At 34.5% G+C, this 22,152-nt stretch overlaps 1 protein-coding gene across 1 annotated transcript; it reads left to right on the top strand.

Moving 5' to 3' along the window:
* Positions 1–57: 57 nt before the first annotated feature.
* On the top strand, positions 58–17,360 carry LOC125050489 (PHAF1 protein CG7083). Its single transcript, XM_047650378.1, has 8 exons — positions 58–286; positions 9,605–9,687; positions 10,198–10,325; positions 11,901–12,060; positions 12,623–13,194; positions 14,412–14,601; positions 15,326–15,421; positions 16,515–17,360. The coding sequence occupies exons 1-7, from the start codon at positions 223–225 to the stop codon at positions 15,410–15,412; spliced, it is 1,284 nt and encodes a 427-aa protein (XP_047506334.1). The 5' UTR covers positions 58–222; the 3' UTR covers positions 15,413–15,421; positions 16,515–17,360.
* Positions 17,361–22,152: the final 4,792 nt, after the last annotated feature.

Below are 22,152 nucleotides of genomic sequence, written 5' to 3'. Positions count from 1 at the left end.
TGCATTAAAAATGCATAACATGTAATAAATAACATTGCAATACTGCTCTGGCACAATACAATCAGCTGTTTGTAATGACAGTTCCCCTGACAAATACAAAATGGTTGAAGACTAAAGTTGGCAAACAAAGAAAGGCAGCGTAATATTGCTTTTTAATGCGAAAAAATAACTTTTTTCAGTGAAAGTTAATTAATTTTAAGTGTATAGTGTGTATAGTGCAAAATGTTGGATCTAGAAATCGTTCCAGAACGTTCCTTGGGTTGTGAGGCCTGGGAATTTGTCCTAGGTAAGCTATTCATATGTTTTTAATTTACGTCAAGAATTTGCGTTGTATTTCCAAGGGATACGTCTTACGCAATACTTTGTTTATATACGAAAGGTTTGAATGTTATTTCGAATGCATTACATTTCTCGATAAAGCAACATTGATTTTTTAATAGGTCGGGCGCGTCTTTGTTCGTACTTCGAATGTTTATTTTTTTTTACACTTGACCATGAAAACGGTCAGTTGTTTTGATGATTAATAATTACCATTTTCAAATGATTTTAAACAAGCAATTGTCATAATTTCTATATTATAACAAATCATATTAGGGGCTCATGATACACCGTATTTAATCTTAAATGTTACCTAATTAAATTTTTTTTTAAATATGAAAGTGTTTATATATACCGTATTTTATGAGAGTGTTACCACTCTTACAGAATGGCATAATAGTTTCACAAAGCCTTATTTGATAGGTACTCTCGAATTACCTTACTCTAGGTTGAAACATTTGCTTTTTATTTCATATTAAAATAAATGTCTACTTATGTATAAATGCCAATTTCTTTTTATACAAATTCTCCACCCATACCTTACTTTTTAAGTTAAGTAAGTTTACTCGAGTAAAACTGTATCCCAGATATAATAATTATTTTTTATTCAGTTCCAAGACACAAATATATTAATATATATAATGATTTCTAACAGAAAAACAAACAATTATCACCTACATTTTATCAGCATATCAAATTATTTTTCATATCACCACAGAAGTGTCCTTGAAATAGTTAGTAAACAACTCTAAATTTAAATATTTTATTGTTAGTTGTGGCATTTTTCAGTGAATATTATGCACTTCCATAATTATTTTTATACTTTTTCAAATTGTTTTTATAATGCAATTATCTCATATATATATTAGATGATTTTGCAAGTTCTTTATCTTTAATATGAAATTATTTTATAAATATATGGTGTTAAAGTATATATATAAGTAACCATGAGTATGTTTAATTAAAAATGACTGTACCTTAATGAAGTTTAAGATCTTAATTATTTTCTGACAAATAAGTACAAGATAATTCCATTTTATTTGAACAACAAAATCTAACTTTTTTCAAGTTCAACTTAACTTTACGTTCATAGTTAGGATGTAAAAAAATATAGGGAATAATGCACAGTGCCTGCATGTTTATGAATAAGCCTTTAGGCATTTTCTCTCAATCAAATAATATCATTTCATCAAAATAGGTATGCAAATGTTATGATAATCTATGCTAAGATATCAAAAACCTCTCCCACATTATAAAGGCACCTTGCCTTTAAAAAGCTTATCATTTTCCCCGTAAAAGCTATGTGAGGTACTTCACTTTTATTTGAGTTAAATAAGAAAATTTGACTGCAAACTATCAGTAGATTATTAGTTTATCATTGAAAAAAAGAAAGAAACAAAAATCTGTGTACATATGTTAATTTGACATTTAAAAGCATTTGTATACAAATTACATTGTTATTCATGGAACAATAATAATATATTGTTTGTAAAATCTGGTTATTTTACAAAATGCCCAAACAACATCACAATATTGTGTGTTTAATTCATATTATTAAATTTAATTATTAAATGATAATAGAGTAAAATCCGAGTTTGAAATATGTTAAGACTGAGGAGACCTTAATAATAATCAGTGTTCTTTATTGTCTAAAAACAACATATGTAATTCAAATTACATTATTTGATAATCGGCTTCAAAAAGGTATACTTTCTTACTTTCATTATTCGAAAATTATTGTTTTGTAAAAAGCGGTGTAAAATATACTTGTATTTCAATATTAAAATTCACAAAAGATTGCAACTCTTAAATGTTACAGCAATTATTATTGATGATATAACGCGATTAGTAATGTCAACGCACTTTTTACGCCTTATCGGACAATTACAAGGCAAATAAGTGTGTATAAATAGTAGGTAATCATTGTATCAACTTCTGTAGGTTTTATATTGTTATTGTACTGTATTATTTATGTTTGTCTGTGAAGAATGTATGTGGAAAATATTTAAGTATTTATAATTGCCCTATTATTTTATTGATAATAGTATTTTAATTAATATAATTATTGACAGTGAAAATAAAATGGCAGAGTGACAGCACACTTATTCTTTATTTTACGTCTTCCAAAAAGTAGTTTTAATATGGCTGGCTTTGGCTTATATAGACTCATCCCCTCCAAGTGGCTGGCATTTGCGGTTGGCAGGCATGGCGGTTGGCTGAAGGGTTGGTCAACATGGCATGGCTTGGCTTTGACTTTGGCATTGGCTATGGCATTGGCTATGGCATTGGCTATGGCTTTGGCTATGGCTTTGGCTTTAGCTTGGCTTTGGCTTGGCTTTGGCTTGGCTTTGGCTTGGCTTTAGCTTGGCTTTGGCTTGGCTTTGGCTTGGCTTTGGCTTGGCTTTAGCTTGGCTTTAGCTTGGCTTTAGCTTGGCTTTAGCTTGGCTTTAGCTTGGCTTTAGCTTGGCTTTAGCTTGGCTTTAGCTTGGCTTTAGCTTGGCTTTAGCTTGGCTTTGGCTTGGCTTTGGCTTGGCTTTGGCTTGGCTTGGCAGGATGTGACTGGCGACGTCACGTCCGTTACACTCGGCCATCCTGAAACAGTTGTTCCCGTGGGAACAACAACTACAATTAGCTCTCTAATAAATCAATCAGATCTTCGGTTTCAAGTTGCTCATCTGAACTGCTGGCACTATCAGATACAGTATTAATGCTTTTATAGGGTCTTAACGAATCGGCAGATAGTAATCCAGTAAAACTCTTATATCCACGTAAACCCTTGTACTTCTCATTTGGTATATATCATTGCCCACTACCTTAGTTACGACATAAGGACCGGAATACATGTCGTCAAGTTTAGTGTTAACTTTGGATGCGCTACAAGTCGGTGTTTGTCGCCATAGGACCCTATCCTAGAAATCACCCTGCTTATAGATGTGAGCAGATTCTCGTTTTTTTGTCAAGTAACGTTTCATTGTAGTACTCGCTTTTAGTATCCTATCAGATGCTTTCTTTCGACGCGACTCTACTGGTTCAGAAACACGACCGGGAACCGCAACATCACATACTGATCTACCGGCCCGAGCAAACATCAAATCGTAAGGTTTGTAAATGGTGGTGTTATCAATTGTGTTGTTAATTCCCCAAATTATGTCGGGGAAAGAGTTAGCCCAATTGCTAGAGGCTTCACTGGGGTCTGTGGCTCGTAATGCATCCAATATTGTCTTATTTGTACGTTCTACTTGACCGATAGAACGCGGACAAGCGAGAGTATGTCTTAATTGTTTATCGTTCGAAAACTTCTTAAAGTTACTCGTGAACGCCTTTCCGTGATCGGTGACTATGTGATCAGAGAAGGAAAATAAACGAAATATCCTTTGTAGTACTCGAATAGTTTAACCTATTGTCGTTCAAGGTTTTACGATAGAGCCTATCATCAATAATTTCGAAATTATTTTATATCCGCCGGTATTATCTTTTAATTGACTAACGATTGCGCTCAACTATCGTCCTGAAATTGCACCGTATAAAACTAATCCGCCACTTCTAGACGATTCATGTTCATAGCTTCAACCGGATGTCTACTAAGCGCATCTACATGTTTCATATGTTCTCCCGGCCTATACTCGACACTTATATCGTAATCTTGTTTATAAAGCCACCACCTTCGCGATATGTGGTATAATGTCGCGTTTAGTAAGCGTAGCGCGGACTGCTGCACAATCTTAACCTTTTTCCCGACAATGTATACGCGAAAACGACGCAAAGATTCCACCGACTGCCAGAGTCTCAAACTCATAACTATGATACATGCTCTAGTAAAATATATAACGGGGCGCAACGTACCGTCAGTCTGCTTTTATAGAAATATACCGGCTATTCCCAATTTACACGCGTCAGTCATAAATCAGTAGTTACGGGTTCACCTATATTATTGGCATTATAATTGGCAAAAGTATGGCAAGCAGCAAAGGAAATTACCTGACTAGTGACTATACGGCTGTAACGGAGATTCCTGGCAGCTTTCAGCCCTTGTTAGGACCTCTTCCGGCGACCACACGATAACCTCGCACCCGGTGTTGACGACTTTGATGTAACCATCTTCGCCACGGAGCAGGGTAGAGGGATAAGAGTAGACCACCAAACTCGTAGTGTCGAGGTGGCGTTACCACATCGTTGCCGACCTTATTCTCCAGAACGCGCACTTGATGGAAAGAAGAGCCAGATGGAAGTTTGTCTTTGTTGACTTCGCTGTTGATAGGTTATCTATCTATCTCTTCGCTATGGATAGGACATCGGTCAGATGAAAAGATTAACGTCGGCCATCTTGATGCTAGAGATGCTTTTTCCATTGCTCCCACGTATAATCGTAGTCCTACAGGCGCTTGTACCTCTTCTTCGCTTGACCTCGTAGTTTATCGTATATTCCTCAATGTCAAGGTCGAATTCCGGAGTCAAAAATGCAGCACGATGTACTTGTGACTTATTTGGAGCTTCATCAACACAGTCATCTTGAAGATCGCGTAGAGCCTTTATTACTTCTTTTTATTAGCAGATTCTTGAGCAGCTTCAGTGCCGGCGGTGAAGGATCTTCCTCCGACATTGATTCGTCAGAAGGTCGAAAAAACTTGTGGTCGAGGTCGTTTTATCCCACTTCTGAGTATAATTGCCCTATTATTTTATTGATAATAGTATTTTAATTAATATAATTATTGACAGTGAAAATAAAATGGCAGAGTGACAGCACACTTATTCTTTATTTTACGTCTTCCAAAAAGTAGTTTTAATATGGCTGGCTTTGGCTTATATAGACTCATCCCCTCCAAGTGGCTGGCATTTGCGGTTGGCAGGCATGGCGGTTGGCTGAAGGGTTGGTCAACATGGCATGGCTTGGCTTTGACTTTGGCATTGGCTATGGCATTGGCTATGGCATTGGCTATGGCTTTGGCTATGGCTTTGGCTTTAGCTTGGCTTTGGCTTGGCTTTGGCTTGGCTTTGGCTTGGCTTTAGCTTGGCTTTGGCTTGGCTTTGGCTTGGCTTTGGCTTGGCTTTAGCTTGGCTTTAGCTTGGCTTTAGCTTGGCTTTAGCTTGGCTTTAGCTTGGCTTTAGCTTGGCTTTAGCTTGGCTTTAGCTTGGCTTTAGCTTGGCTTTAGCTTGGCTTTAGCTTGGCTTTGGCTTGGCTTTGGCTTGGCTTTGGCTTGGCTTTGGCTTGGCTTTGGCTTGGCTTTAGCTTGGCTTTGGCTTGGCTTTGGCTTGGCTTTGGCTTGGCTTTAGCTTGGCTTTGGCTTGGCTTTAGCTTGGCTTTAGCTTGGCTTTAGCTTGGCTTTAGCTTGGCTTTGGCTTGGCTTTAGCTTGGCTTTAGCTTGGCTTTGGCTTGGCTTTGGCTTGGCTTTAGCTTGGCTTTAGCTTGGCTTTGGCTTGGCTTTAGCTTGGCTTTAGCTTGGCTTTGGCTTGGCTTTGGCTTGGCTTTAGCTTGGCTTTAGCTTGGCTTTGGCTTGGCTTTGGCTTGGCTTTAGCTTGGCTTTAGCTTGGCTTTGGCTTGGCTTGGCAGGATGTGACTGGCGACGTCACGTCCGTTACATATTATTGTTTATTAACTTTTAGGTATAGATTTCTGTATCTGATCATGATCTTGTTCGTTCTGATAGGTAATAGTTGTCAGCCTTCTGTGCTTAAGGCATGCCGATTTCAAAAGTTCATTGGTGCATAGCCGGGGATCGAACCTTCGTCCTCAGGGATGAGTGTCGCAAGTTGAAGCCACAAGGCCAACACTGTTCAGTATATGAACTGAATAGTTTTTTTCATCTTCTCCAAGCTATTTGGCACCTACATACATTCCTATAGATACTTCCATATAATAAAGTAAAGTTTAATTAAAAAGGGTACCACAGATTTTAGAAGTAATCACAAAAATTGGCCGCTCGTATCCAAAAATCTCACAGACATGCTTATGATGAGGTCGCGGACTGTTTGTGTTTAGTCCCGTAATGGTGAAGGGGCGTGAAACAGTCATATTACTGAACTAAATATAGTTTTGTCGTGATTTAAGCCGGTATTAGTAATTCACTTTGGCCAAAGTTGAATTATTGATACATTTGTTCCTAATTTTAAAGAATTATATATAATTACTAGCTGTACCCTGCCACGCTTCGCTGTGGCACATTGTGATTGAATGGTTGAGAAATGAGAAACAAAACAAAGAATACATTTCATATAAGTTTAATTTTGCAATACTCGTGGAAAAAGAAATGAAAAAAAAAAGATAACAATCTTTGATGCGAATTTATTTTATTTTTTTTATTTATTTATTTATTGGAAACTAGACAGATACATCACTATACAGAAAATAAAATAAATGTAAAACATAAAATAAATAGACACATTGGACATATCCTCAAAAAAAGTTTCACTAATAAAAAATACAATACAAAGTAAGACAAGACAAAACATGACAGCAAAATTTAACACTAAAATTAGATATCTTGCTAAAATTTCAGATCGATCGATGCAGAACTTTTTGAGTTTTTGAAGCGTACACAAACCAACATAACATCTTTATATATATAATTCTTCTGTGAGTGTGTATGTCACTGAACTTCTCTAAAACGACTGGACCGATTTTGATGAAATTTTTTGTGTGTGTTCAAGGGGATCTGGGAATGGTTTAGATTCACAAATCAGCCCGCCAGATGGCGCTGCAGTCGGTACTTTCATACTTTGCTTTACTAACTGCTTGAAATATCATGCAGGACAACGTCTGTCGGGTCCACTAGTTTATATATATAATTGTGTAAGGTTCGATTTTCCTACTTGACAGTATTGTGGATACAATAGTACTGTCAAGTAGGAATCGGTTGTTTTAATACGGACTAATTAGTACTGATTATTTTAGGAACACTAATTGAATTGAGTGTTGTTCCCACGAGAATGTAAGTGCGTGCTCCTATTTCACCATGCCTGATGCTGATAGAGGACAAATCTTTGTTTTTAATTTATTTTATTATTGTTAATTAAATATTAATTACTTAAGATGTCATTTCGAAAACGGTGTAATGGTTGCAGATCCGTACAAACATTGTGTAAAACAAAAACTTTGCGATTAAAATGAGTGGCAGAGACTTTATTGCCAGTTCTTCATTGTACATTGTGTTAGGTACCTATATGAATAAATGATTTTGATTTTATTTGAATTGTTTTATATACTTACTGATTGAAATGTACAATACGTAACCATTAACACCCGGTATCTAAATAAAGAGGTTGTTAGTGCATCTCAGTGTGTGCATGTTTATTTTCTTTTATTTAATTTAAATTGTTTCCTTTGTTTTAAATGAGCACGCAGATAATTTTATACCCATTAAATGTCTTCGTCATGGTGTGTTATATCTAGTGTTTGTATGATATTTTATTGTGGTCGTAAATTGTATTTTTTTTTAAATCTAACATGATGTTTATCTAGTTTTTTTTAAATTTTTCATACCTATCTGTAGCCCCAAAAACACAGATGTGCGTTTGTTTCGATGGAAATCAAACACATAACAGGACACCACTGTGAACTGTGAGCCATTGAGCCACAGAGTGTTAATTATACAATGTATAGACAAAGTATCATAAAGAATAGAACGATCGATATTATGTAGGTCATATTCAATTCGAATGAAAGTCACCAACTCCATTTGAATAGATACCTGCAGACAAAGAACGTTAAATGACACACTATTGCTAGCTTCTTTAAAATTTTCCTTTATACGTAATATGCATTATGTATGTATCTCATATAGGGAATCTATATGAATTAACTAAACGATAATTTTTGTGTGCTCTACGCTTCGTGGTTTATTTAGCTTGAATGCGTAGGACCAGTATTGGATTTGAGGGATTTTAGTTTGCGGAAACTCTCGCTTTTAGCGCCTTTGGAAGACTTCGATTCCCAGGTAAAAATTTTCGACAGACGGATTACCTACTACTACAATGTACAATGATAAGACGCAAAAATATTTCGCTCGTTATTGTTTGGGTTATTCTAAAACTTTATCTGGTCCTATTTCTTTGTACATTAGTAGTTAGTACAGGCTTAGTCGAGCGCTAAGTATGACAAGGGAATGTCAAAAACGTTTTAGATTTTATATATGCGTGTCATCTCCATATCTTCAGGCGTAAGATGCTGCAGCCATTGTTTATCCGTCACAGATAATAATTACAAAGGAGAAATATATAAAAAAATGTATTTTTTAATATGGTTTACTAACGTTTGCTTTTATTGTATTATTATTATTTTTTATCATTGTAATGTTTCCCTTTATTTATTGTGTCATTTATGCACATGTATTGTTCGCTGTGTCTTTATGTGTTTCGATAGTGTGCCGTTAAAAAAAAAACTTATCTAGTTCGTCGTATGTTATATTCGCAATACAATCATTGCTTAGGATTTCTATAAACATAATGTTAATGGAAATTATATGTTCGAACGCAGCTGCTGTCCTTTAATGCACAGGTGTCGTATGCTCTGATCTTGCGTACAATTATCTTAATACTCTATCTAATTGGTATTTGCATTGTACTATGAGTAATTAAGTAAATGCATTGGCAGCAAATTGTATGAACAACCCGTGTGCCATAAATGATTCAAAATCATGGTAAACTATGTTAAGGCCGATTTACATTATTTTAGTGTTTAGGAGAGTGCTTTAGGATAGTACTTTAGTTGAAACATGTAAACGCTACTTGCTTTAGTAAAGGCTACGCTAAAGAACTTGCCTTTCAAGTTGTACTAAAGCACTCTCCTAAACACTAAGATAATGCAAATCGGCCTTTAAATGAAGTGTGGACCTAGTTGCTTCAGCGTGCGACTCTCATTTCTGATGACGTAGGTTCGAACCCGGGCTCTGCACCAATGGACTCGTTGTGTATGTGCGCATTTAATACTCGCGCGATGAAGGAAAATATCGGGATGCAACCGGCATGCCTTAGCCCCAAACAGTACCCAAAAAAAACAAAAGAGCCCGAAACTATATAGAGATGTGAGACCAGACCGTAAATGTTTTGTATTTCCTTGATTTGGATCAGACTTAATAAGTCAATTGTTAGTTAGGTACACATTTTAATAGAGCTATAGTTAGCCAATGAAATTATAAGTTAAAACAATTGGATAAAAAGCCAACCTAAAGGTTATTTCAATAGGGTTTATTTGGGAATTTTGCTTTATGATAAATCATTCCCTACTCCAGGTACTACAGCTAAGATTTTATTTCGGGACGTCTAGACGTATTGATTTTGTTTTTATTTTCAGGAATGCATTTCTCACAAGCCGTTGCTATAATTCAAAGTCAAGTTGGCACAATCAGAGGTGTTCAAGTACTCTACAGCGATCAGGTAATAGACAAGAATAATAATATTTTAATATATTAATAGTTTTATTTAAGTACAAACTCTATACTTATTAATGTTTTAAAATAGATTGAACAGTGCTTTGTCACGAATATCTATATACACACGAGAGTAATAATAAACATTGAATAGCTATTTTAGAGCGAAGGAATTTTTACAAAATCATTGTAAATTACTGTAGACTTTTTGTCAGGCTTGAAGCCTGTATTTTTAGTTTGATAGACAGTAAATAAATTGGAAAGTAGGTATTGTAAAGGCCGACTTTACAATACCTACTTTCCTACCTATCTACCTCATCAAATAGCTTTATTTCTATGTATACAAGATACGAACGAACAAATTTTGACTTTGTTTAAATTCTGGCGAAATAATATTAAAAGCGTTAAGTTTCGCTTAAAGTGTCATAGCTTCTCTAACTATAAAAAGATATGTTTTAGACATTACTCTTTACAGAACTTTTAAAACCCTTGCTCATTATATGTTATTACTTTTCAGAACCCTCTCTCCGTAGACCTAGTGATAAATATGCCCCAAGACGGGATCCGGTTAATATTCGACCCTGTCGCGCAGAGGCTTAAGATCATAGAGATATATAATATGAAATTAATTAAACTTAGGTATAGGTATGTATACAGTTTTTATCTAAGTATCGTAAAAATACACTAGAATGCTTAATTCGATTCAATGACATTTATTGGAATTTCCTTTAGGCCAAAACATTCCATTGTTTCATACACAAAAAATACTTACATATATTTTTTTGTTTCGATGGATACATAAAAATGTCTTTTTATTTGTATCCTCCCTTATTTAGATCTGATTTCCCGCGAAACAATTGTTTCGGGTTAATTGGCAGACAGGGCATATCATTGCCAAAAATTATACAGATCGATAGCTTCTTGTGTAATTGGTGAATCAGTGTTTTATTAAGTTATAATCTATATATCTATATATATAAAAAGAAAATGGTGTTCGTTTGAGGCTCTTTCACGCTTAAACCACTGATCGTATCGACATGAAACTACCACCATTCGATGCGAATTTTCCTAGATGGTTTATGGCTATTTATTTTTTTAATTCCAACGTTCCTTCATTTTTTTATTTCTGTTTTACTTTTATGAAAATTTTTCCCGCTAATAAAAACAAAAGAGGCTTCCTAGAACCGCAAAACGTCAACATCTGTTAAAAACTCGATTTTCGAAATATTTCAATTTTCTTAGCGGGAAGTTAAAAAGAAGAATAATAAAAATATGAAAAAAAAATAAAATTATGAAACATAAAATTTATTTTAATTCGTCCAGCAAAGCGGGCGCGAAACGGCTAGTTAAAAACATAAAAGCATTCCTAAATAAGGGTAAAATTCGGATTCAAGATTTATCGCGAACTATTTTCTACTGTCTTGCAAGCCTTATAAAACCTAGTCATGACTTTGTCTAATGCTTTTTGTTGTAATGCATTTGTATTGCATTTAAATTGCAATATGATTGCTTTCATTTATTAAGGTCATATCGTATGACTCAATCCAATATACGATTTGACTGATTTCCAGTTCAATATGACATTTAAAAACATTAATTAAATGCATGTGATGATAGTTTTATCTTATTATTATTGTTACAGCTGTATGATTTTATTTTAAACTAGCTGACCCGGCAAAATTTCAGAACATCTAATTGTAAATAATCTGAACTATTCTCTCTTTAACACACAACTAAATCGGTCCACCCAATTATTGCATTACGGCTTTGTCGGGATAGATTCGATATTCTTGGTCGTTAATGAAAATTTCAGCACGATAAACTAATAGAAACTCGAAATAAACACATCAAACGATTAACTTCAAATCTTCTAATTGTCAAATCATTCATCATTGTTCAATCATACTTAAGCATAGATAAAATTACGTATGTCAGTTGCGTTTTGTTATATCGATATTGATATTGCCAAATCGATTCAGCCGTTCATGAGTTATAAATAACACGACTTTCTTTTATATATATATAGATGTTTTTGTCAATTTTAGTATCAAACGACACGAAGAAGTTTGTAGACTTTTTATCATGACCAAAGTTTTGTTTTATAATCATTGATATGTCTCGATTCTAGTAGCAAAAGTTCTAATAAAACACTGTTGCCAACGTATTGTCTGAGCTACAATATTTAGTTAGTGCATTGATTGGATTGTATTAATATTTCAGTGGCATGTGTTTCAATTCACCTGAAATAACGCCATCTATCGAGCAAGTGGAACACTGCTTTGGTGCGACGCATCCCGGCCTCTATGACAGCCAACGACATTTGTTCGCGCTCAATTTTAGAGGACTCACCTTTTATTTTCCTGTTGATAGCAAATTTGAGGTAATATACTCTCATAATAGATAATTAGAAGGTTGCTAACGCACCAATGTTTAATATTCATGAACGTGTTATTCATAAGGATAAAAAACTAATTGTTTTCCCTATATCTAAGCAATATAATACGAAACTCTATTTCAATTCCTAAGTTTTAATTGATATTTAACGTCGAAACTTATATAAAACTAGCTGACCTGGCTAACGTCGTTTTGCGATGTAGGTATATCATTTATAATAAAAAATAGGGGTTGATCGTAGAGGGGTGAAAAATAGGGGTTGTATGTATTTTTTAATGCTGTATCATAAATAATTAAAAATTAAAATTTTATCTAAAAATTAAAAATTAAAATTTTAGGGGTATCCTTAAAATTTAGGGGGATGGAAAATAGATGTTGTCCGATTCTCAGACATACCCAATATGCACACAAAATTTCATGAGAATCGGTCAAGCCGTTCCGGAGGAGTTTAACTACAAACACCGCGACACGAGAATTTTATATATTAGATTATTACTTATATTCTGTTAATTTTGCCTTACAATTCACATTAGTGCTATATATTCCAGCCGGGCTACGCTCACGGCCTGGGCTCGCTTCAATTCCCCAATGGCGGTTCGCCGGTAGTAGCACGGACCACCATCTACTACGGATCGCAGCACCAAGCGTCAAAGCCGAACAGCGGAGGGCGGTGGGCCGCACCGCTAGCGGATCTCCCGCCATCGTGTTACCGACAGCAGTTGCATCTACGTCGTTGCGACGTCATCCGCTCCGCCAGCAGTACGGTGGCGTTGCGGTTGCATCTGCTAGCGGAGGGCGGTAGAGGTGGCGCTGCTATCAGCCGCCGACGCGTGATCCGCTTTGGCGACAGCTGTCAGGCGGTCTCTCGGGCGTTGGCCGCACCGGCCCGCCTCTACTACAAGGCGGATGATAAGATGCGTATACATCGCCCGACCGCACGCCGTCGGGCCCCGCCGCACACGGACTATTTCTTCAACTACTTTACGCTTGGGCTGGATGTGCTGTTCGATGCGCGTACGCACTCGGTGAAGAAATTCGTGCTGCATACGAACTATCCGGGCCACTACAACTTTAATATGTACCATCGCTGCGAGTTTACGCTGCACGTGCATCCTGACAAGTATGTATGAGAATACCTAGCAATATGCAGTCATGTTTATATTAAGATGATAGTAGTGAAGTCTGTTGGGTACTCATGTTTGAATACGATAAACTCAAAAATTACCGATTTTTATACTGTTTTTAATACATTAGGTCAGTGTCTCACAACCATTTTTGTGCCGTGCCTATGTAACATACTTAATTTCAATAGTAAAAATATACTTGTACACTTAAGAAGATGATAGGTTTTAGGAAAAATGACTAGAAAATTGCTAGAAAACATAATGAAAAACTGAAACTCAAATTCTAAATAATTTTAATAAATTTTCGAATCCCCTCAACAATCTAATTGCCACCCTGTGGGGCGTGAACCCCACGTTGGGAAACACTGGTTTTTGCGCGATTATAATAGTTTTATGTAAATTAATTGAAATAAAGTAAGGAACAAAATTATTAAGCTGTAACAATAAAGGGATCGCCAAAATGGTTTTCAAAATACACGCTTGCGAACTAAAACTAGTGTATATATAAACACTGTGTACTGATTCATCCACGCATAACTTCAACCAAAGTAGAAAAAGTTCAACCATGTTAATTCACAGTTTCATCCTGACGCGGATGATCGAACTAGCGAACTGTAGAATTGATTCCCGGTGGGGGTTTTCCCTGGGAGATACGACCTCCAATTAAAAAAATAGTATACTCCTCAAAAGCCGGCAACGCACACACTAAAATGAGTGTCCATGGGCGACCATGACTGTCCTTTTAGCTCGCCCCCCCTATACTTTTTTTTACAATAAAGTTCACAAAAAAAGAGTGCGACTTTACATGAATTACAATCTAGCCTATACAATAATTATGGCTCATAAGAAATATTATTTTGACCTAATTTTCTACAATACTACAACTAAGGTAATGTTCATTAACAGTGTGCTTTTTTTTTTTTCAAGACAATTTACACCAATTGACCTAGTCCCATGCTAAGCTGGTGAAGCTTGTGTTATGGGTACTAGGCAACGGATATACATACATATTATAGATAGATAGACATATAAATACATATTTAAACACCCAAGACCTAAGCACAACACACAATGCTCATCACATCGATGTTCGTCTCAGCCGGGGATCCAACCCGGGCCCCATGGATTCGTAGTCAGGGGTACTAATCACTAGACCAATGAGTCGTCCAGACAGTCCAGTATAAAAAAATAATCCCACATAATAATGTTCCAGGTCCGAATCCAATGCACTAGTGGAGTCCCGCGGCGGCGTCTGTATAACGGCGTACAGCAAGTGGGAAAGCGTGTCTCGTGCTTTGCGCGTGTGCGAACGGCCCGTTGTTCTCAATCGTGCGTCCTCAACGAACACAACTAACCCGTTCGGCTCCACCTTCTGCTATGGTTATCAGGATATCATTTTTGAGGTACGGCTATTTTATTTTTTAATTAATTTGTGTAAATTAATTATTTTTTAATAAGTTCTTTTTTTTTATGGCTCCGTCACGGTTTGTGCATTAGCCAGCGTCAAGTATAAGATTTTTATAATTCGTGCTTTTTGCCTTAGAAATTCGACCATGTCCTCCATGTACGGTTTTAGGCACTCGCCCGGGTACCACACAACCCTCCCAAAGGCCGAGAACAAATTTAAATTAAATTAAAACTTGCCCTCGAACCGGGAATCGAACCCCGTACCCCTCACCTAGCTGCCACTTAATAAGACCGCTAGGCTATGAGGCCCCTAAATAAGTTCTTTAAATTTATACTTTTTGAGGTAGGCCTATTTTATTTTTTAAATAGGTTCTGTATATTAATAATTTCTGAGATACACCTATATGATCATTAGATATATCTGAATAACCAGTGTTGGCCTAGTAAGACTGCGGCCCTCTCCCTGAGGTCGTGTGTTCGAATCACGGCTGTACACAATTAGATTTTCTATGAACGTTATTAATACTCGCTCGTATGGTGAAGGAAAATACCTTAGACCAAAAATTACAGAAATCTTTTGGCAAAATCGAGTATTGTGGTGCAATTATTTCATTCAATGTTTATTTATTTATTATATTGAAATTCATAAAAAAACGTCATTCATGGATCCATAGTTTTTTTGTTCTGCGATCTGGTTCTTAATAAACCATATATTGTCAGGTGATGTCCAATAACTACATAGCGTCAATAACCCTATACCAGCCGGAGGGAGCCACCCCGCAATACGCCGTTGACTCTATCGCGTGACACACACAGGTCTGTATTATTCACATCTTGATACACCTAGATTATATAGTCTGCCTCAGTGGTTTGTTAATACTGTACACACTCTTTATAACGTCAATCGTAATAAAAACTCTCTATAACGTTTAATGAGTTGAATTTATTCGATATAACCCAATACCCATTGATTTCTCTCTCCCTATAACGAATAACGCTCAGTCCCTTGAAATTCGTTATAAGAGTTAACACTATATTATATTTCCCTGGGTCAGTTAATCGGTTAAATCCTTCTCAGTATTTCGAGTGTGGGAATATGTGTGTGCAAATATGTAGGGAGGACAACGTATCTAAAAATGCAGGCCTATAATGACTCCAGGTGGAAGGGTAAAAAACCTATAGTTTTATAAAGAGTTTTTATTTTATTTATGCACTCTACACAACACATTATACAGTATTAAACTTAGCATACGTATATAGAGTCTGGCTAATGAAAGAAGATAAAGAAAAAGCGCGGCAAATTAAAAAAAACTTAGTATGGTATCCCTAAAAGTTTGATATATTTTGTGGATTAAACTTACTTGATACTTGATTTTATTGCATTATTTTTTACATTGATAGTAACTGTATTTCTATGAAATTAAATACTATGCGTATTTAGTCTTTTACTATTGATACTTAAAATGACTAGCATTGCATGGAAAACTAAAACTATATTTATTATAAAACACAACTTTATTCGGAATAATCAAATCCTGCGAAAGAAACGAAATATTGTATCAAATAAAATAAAGTTTAGGCTATTATACCTGTTAACTATTCGGAAAAAATATATGATATAAATAAAAATGAGTAATTGCATGAAGTATCAAGACAATACATCATACTAACCTAAGAAATTCAATGACATTCTGTGTTGCCATCCGAAAGTTTTCAAATAATTCAATTATCTTCATTCATTAGCTAGACTCTATTACAATATCTTGTAGTGTTCCCATTTGTATAAAAATATAGTTCATAAAATTCTTATTTTTTTAAGTTTGTCATATATAAAAATACTAGACTTACACACTTATTTCCTAAACCATTTCATTGTATGATAATGAATAAGTTAAATATTTTTCTACAGGTGCCACAAAAAAAAGGGTAAAAAATTAAAAACCTGAATGCCAGTTTGACAGTCTACAGCCGACGCCTATAGGTGTTGCCACATCAAAAATAAAACCAAACCTCTGGCGAAATAATACATATCCACTACCAACCTAAGAGGAAACAGTATTTAAAAAAAAATGTGATAAAACTGTGAAAAATACTAAAAAAAAGTGAGTGACCGATCTCAAGATAGTATGTTTTATTTAAATGTTAGCAGAAATTGACAGTTGTTTTTTGACAAGTGACGTGTGTTCGAGCGGCAAATCTGACGTTTCATTATTTTTAGTCAATTGTGTTTTTAAATTTGACAAATTCCCAAAGTATAATAATAGACTGTTGTATATATCGAAGGATATAATTATGTATAAAAAATGACGTATTTTTTCTAAAAAAAAAACTTAGGGTGTGAGTTGTGAAAAAAAATGTGCTAAAAATATTTTGTAATATGCACTATGTTTTAGGTCTAATTGTAAGGTAAAGTCATAGATGGAAATGATTTTTAATTAAGTTTTAATTTAGACATTTATATTTATTTTTCGAAAATTATAAAATCATTGATTATGGTGCCCATAACATTTTTATCTATGAATTTATTTAAGTAAGTTGTAGGTTTCATAATTATTCAAAGAGCTTTGCATATGAAAATATTACTCATTTTTTTAATAGGTACAATCTGTGGGGCAGTTATCGCCTTTCATTCATTCCAATAGTAAAAAAAATTAGTCTATAGTCTATATTGTCACAAATATAGTATACAATTTCAAATTATTCTGTTATCAATGGATATTCGTCACATTGGTATTTTTATCACTCCAGTAGATGAGTGCTTTATTTTTCAATAAGATATGATTTGAAACAAAAGTCAAAACAAATAATCAACAGCATAATTTGCATGTTCGGAATCGCATAATTATTTGGTCAGTCAAAAAAAACCGGAAAAGTTTTTTAATGACAGAATATTTTTTCCATATACTGCAAATTGCAGTATTCTCGCTTTACGTGATTTTTATGAAGTCGGGTTTCATAACTGTCACTTCCAATACTCTATACTTAGCTACAGTTTTTGTACCCGATCCCAACGTTCATCAGCGCTACGGATATTGACAGAACTTCATCACTTGCATACAAACCTTACTATAGAGTAAGGGCATGTGTCGACGAGCACGGTTTCTACTATCGTTTCTACTGTCGTTTTTTATTAAGTACAAACGTTTATTATGGCGAGTTCAATGAAAAAACGGTTGTCTGTAAAGTCGGTTTACTGGCGATAGTTGAACGTGACAACGTCATAAAAAAATACTGATGGAATGGTTGCTTTTTTCAAAAGAAAATTTTAATTTTATTTGTTTGATACATATTTTGGATATAGAGAAGGAGGTAAATGGAAATCACAATTGAATTGATTAAGTTACATTATTTGTACGCATAAATACAATTATGTCAATTTTGCACTTCAAGCCCTAGAGGTAACGCCGCATGCGTCATGTTTTTTGTGCATGCAGCCGGCTCCATCGAATTATATGACGTTGTGGGGTCAAAAAAAATTGTGCGTGGTACATGTACAAAAAAAATAAAAACAAAAAACTAAGCAACAATCACTCGAGTCGGGCTCCAAGTAGGACCGTCGCTAGCGCCGGTTTCATGTACAGACTTGTATGGAGCTTTATTAACTGGCACCGGCCCGACGAAGTGCCGGGTAGAAACCGTCTCGTCGACACGCGGCCTAAGGGCGCTGTTCAAGTAATTATAGCATCTCCAGACTCGTAACGAATATTTTTATACGTTAATTTTATTCAGTTTCAAATCAATTTTTTGCTCTCGGTCTGTTAGTCGATTATCGTAAGATATCGAGAGATCATCAGAAATTATCTTATCAATTTCATATTAATGTCCATGTTGTGATTACATTGATATGTCGATCATGAAAAAACTTAATGCTGCACTCCTAGTAATCTGCAAATGACTAGGTAATCGAGATATGAGAAAAGTTTTGACACCTTTATTTGGTTTAAATATATTCTCTTAATAAATTAAAATTATATCTATTGACTAATTATCAAATATTCTAAAGAACGGAGCTCTCTATGCAATTTAATCCCTTATTTGAGCAGTAAAAAATTCTCAGGATCTGTGGTGAAATTGTTTACAAATTTGCAAAGATTCAAGTTATACTAGATTTTGAAAAACAGTTACTTTTATTTATTTCATTTAAAAACCGTTGGGCTTTAAAAAAAATCAAATTGAAACATTCATAATTTCATCTCGTCAAAACGCTAGCCAAGATGGCGTCGCACCGGTCCCTGTGATGTAGATACTTTGCTTGTAACGTCTTAAACGTCAAGATTTACGGCATTTCTGATAAATTAATTATTATTAACAAGTGGTTTTACTGCATGCGTTTAAAGACATTTTATATACAGATTACTTTGAATAACACTTTATTTGATACTGTCAAATAGGCTTTTATGAAAAAGGTAACAAAAAAAGTAGTTTGCTACTTCGGGTCTATTAGTTAATAAACTTAAATTGTGACAGCATGAAGCAAAAATTTGTAGCGAGAATGGAGCTTTGGATGTTATTGAAATCATATGTTTCCTAAAATGTTTGTACGTGATACAAAAAGGTTAAAGTTGCATAAACAATAGACGTAAACCAAATATATTAGAAAATTAAATTATTATTTCAAAATCAAGGGAAGGCCCGTGACGTCTCTTTGAAACTACAATCTGTTATCAAATAATATAACCGGTAAGTTAATAGATACATTGATAAAGTTATTAATAGATAATATTATGATTATTTCTCCTTTGATTAGATTGCTCAAATACACTTCAAAAAATCTATGTAACGGTTGTGAAAATCATTTTCATTTAAGGCAATAACCATTAACCATTTCGTTAGCAATAAAGTTGCGTTAATTATTTCAAAAGGACAATAATATTTTCATTAAATTATTTGAAAAATATGTTTCCAAAATATCATTCGATCCCATGTATTTAAGGATTTCAACGCTACATTATTTATTAATGCACAATGTGTGTGATTGTTAATTGTAAGTGGCTGTGGTGCCATAAAAAAAAAGAAAAAATTGACAAATAATACATTAAAAAAAGGATTTAATATAAGGTAGCGTATGCCACCCTTGTTAGTGTGGTACGGTTTTTGAGTCACCTCTGTTTATTTAGTAATACTCATTTACCAAAAGATACCTCACTATTTTTGCTTTAATAATTCAATTTGTTTAGCCCTGTGTACATCTAGTGGCCGGACGGTAGAATAGGTCAACCATTACTTGAAATGGCCTGACACATGTAATGACATAATCATTTCTATGATACGGGCTATGTTATACATATGGTAGAGCGGCTCAAAGGAGGTCGAATATTTTTTAAGAGTTTTGACCGATATTTTTGACATATGCGAGCGATGAGTTTGACAAAGTGCTATACGCGTGTGTTAAATGTTTTTTAACATGAACAGTACATTGTCAAACTCTATGACTTAAAAGTAAGATTTTTTTAACGTAACAGGGCTAAATATGTATAATTTAATATTTCTAAAGAATGTTCAATACGAACCGTACAGACACTGGCAAGATTAATAATAATTATTGTCTTCATTAGCTTATTTTGCTGTGGCTTATAAATGCCACAGCGTTGTCACTTAATTCATAAGGTTATTTGTATATTCATTATGTCAGCCTTCTCAACTTCAATTGCGAACATTTCTGTCATTGTGACGTTACTCTATGGATGTTCATCTCATTGACCAATCAGAGGCAGTTCACTGTCTCTCTGGTTTTTTCTTAGGGCTGGCATAATCGTATAATGTAACTCTAGTGTTTATAAGTAGCCGTGTTATATTATGCTTTAGTAATACAAAAACTTTATGACGAAATGACGCCCTCAATTTAATAGTTTCAATTTTTTTTACAGCCAATTGTAAATTTTTATATGAAGTCATGATTTATCTTATGGTCAGTATGTATTTATACTTATTATAGGAAATGGCCCAATGTTAGGGATTACAACATTACTTATTCTATTACTTGATGCAAATTCAACATGAAGTTCGCTTGGTTTAATACTTGCACCAATCTCTAATTTAAAAGTAAATATGGAGAAACCAAAAATATAATTATATTTTACATCTACCACAGATGTCTTATCACTAATCAATCAATGTATAAAAAATAAAGATTAAAAAAAAGTTAAACTCCTTGTTTATTAAAAAAAGGGTGCATGTACTTATGTACGCGCGTAAGAAGTTATACTTCTTTGGGATTATTTAAAATAGTTTTTGCTTGCATGCAAATAATTAATTACAATTAAATAATCAAAGACTGGAAAAGGAGTCATTATAGTCAATAAAGTTCAGTTTACATTTGAAAAATTAAATAAATAAATATTTATTATTATTCTCTTACATTAAGTGTAACATAAATTCTATTATTATTCGAATGTTGTTTTTAAATTATGTCCAATGCCGTAGCATCTTCCGTGGGCAACTTCATTCTGTTAATTTTGTGTCACGGTGCGCGCGCATCGTAAAATTTCACTCTCATTAATTTTTCATAACGCGCCTAAAGAAGTATAACTTCAAAAATATAGACACAGGTGGGATAAATTTCTAGCGCCACTGGATTATTATTCGTTTACGGATGGCGGGAAAAATAATTAAAAAAAAAGCAAGAAATGACAACATGTCTTATCACGGCTTATGTAAATAACATAGTAATAAACTTTGGTATAACATGCCGTGATAAATTATGCTTTACTAGAAAACAATAACGTACAACAATGGTATCAGAGTTATAAGTATATGCTTTAAATAACTTTTTAAAGACCGCGTGGGACATGCGTCACGAGACAGTAATAACTGAGACATGTGTCCTTTGAAATAAAATATTCCAGTCTCATGTAAGACTACTAAAATTTTCAGCGGAACTTAAACGATGTTTAAAATTTAGATCATGTATTTTTTATTTTATCAGTTTGATACTTTTCTGTTTAAATTATTTTAGAAAGTTCGGATCGATTTGTAGCCTACAATTACTTCTATGACGTCACCCTGAATCGCGCTAACAAAGTTATTCCGCTAAGGATATATATGTCACCAAGTGCATTCAGTTTATTTGACTGATACCTGTGTTTCATTCCTAACTCTATGGACATAGAACGGTCTACTATAAAGCCAACCGATCAGGGACATCCTTCGGACAGTTAACAATTTGACAATTTTAGGATTGTAATTTGACGGTTTCACTACGATAGATTACAATCTACCGAATAATAATACGTTAAATTGTAAGCAGTCCGTTGAGGTTCACAATATTTCGACAGTTTACAATCTCGCGAGATAGATTACAATCTAACGGTATTTACAATTTTACGTTAACTTCTCGGTCTTAGCCACTGGGGCCTTCGTGACAGTCAGGTTAGAGGCTCCTACGAAGCACCAAGCACCTTCCTTCAACTACAGATTGATGACTAGAACAAAATCTGACTAGAAATATGGCAAGTAAAATCTATCAGCTACACAGCTCAGTGTTAAAAGTTACGCCTAATGATAAAACAATACGCCCGATAACAATTAGACATGTTCTTTTTATTTCG

This window comes from Pieris napi, chromosome 6 (genome assembly GCF_905475465.1).
Source record: "Pieris napi chromosome 6, ilPieNapi1.2, whole genome shotgun sequence".
Classification (NCBI taxonomy): Eukaryota; Metazoa; Arthropoda; class Insecta; order Lepidoptera; family Pieridae; genus Pieris; species Pieris napi.
The sequence above is the reverse complement of the archived record's forward strand: the minus strand, read 5'-3'. Positions and strand labels throughout refer to the sequence as shown.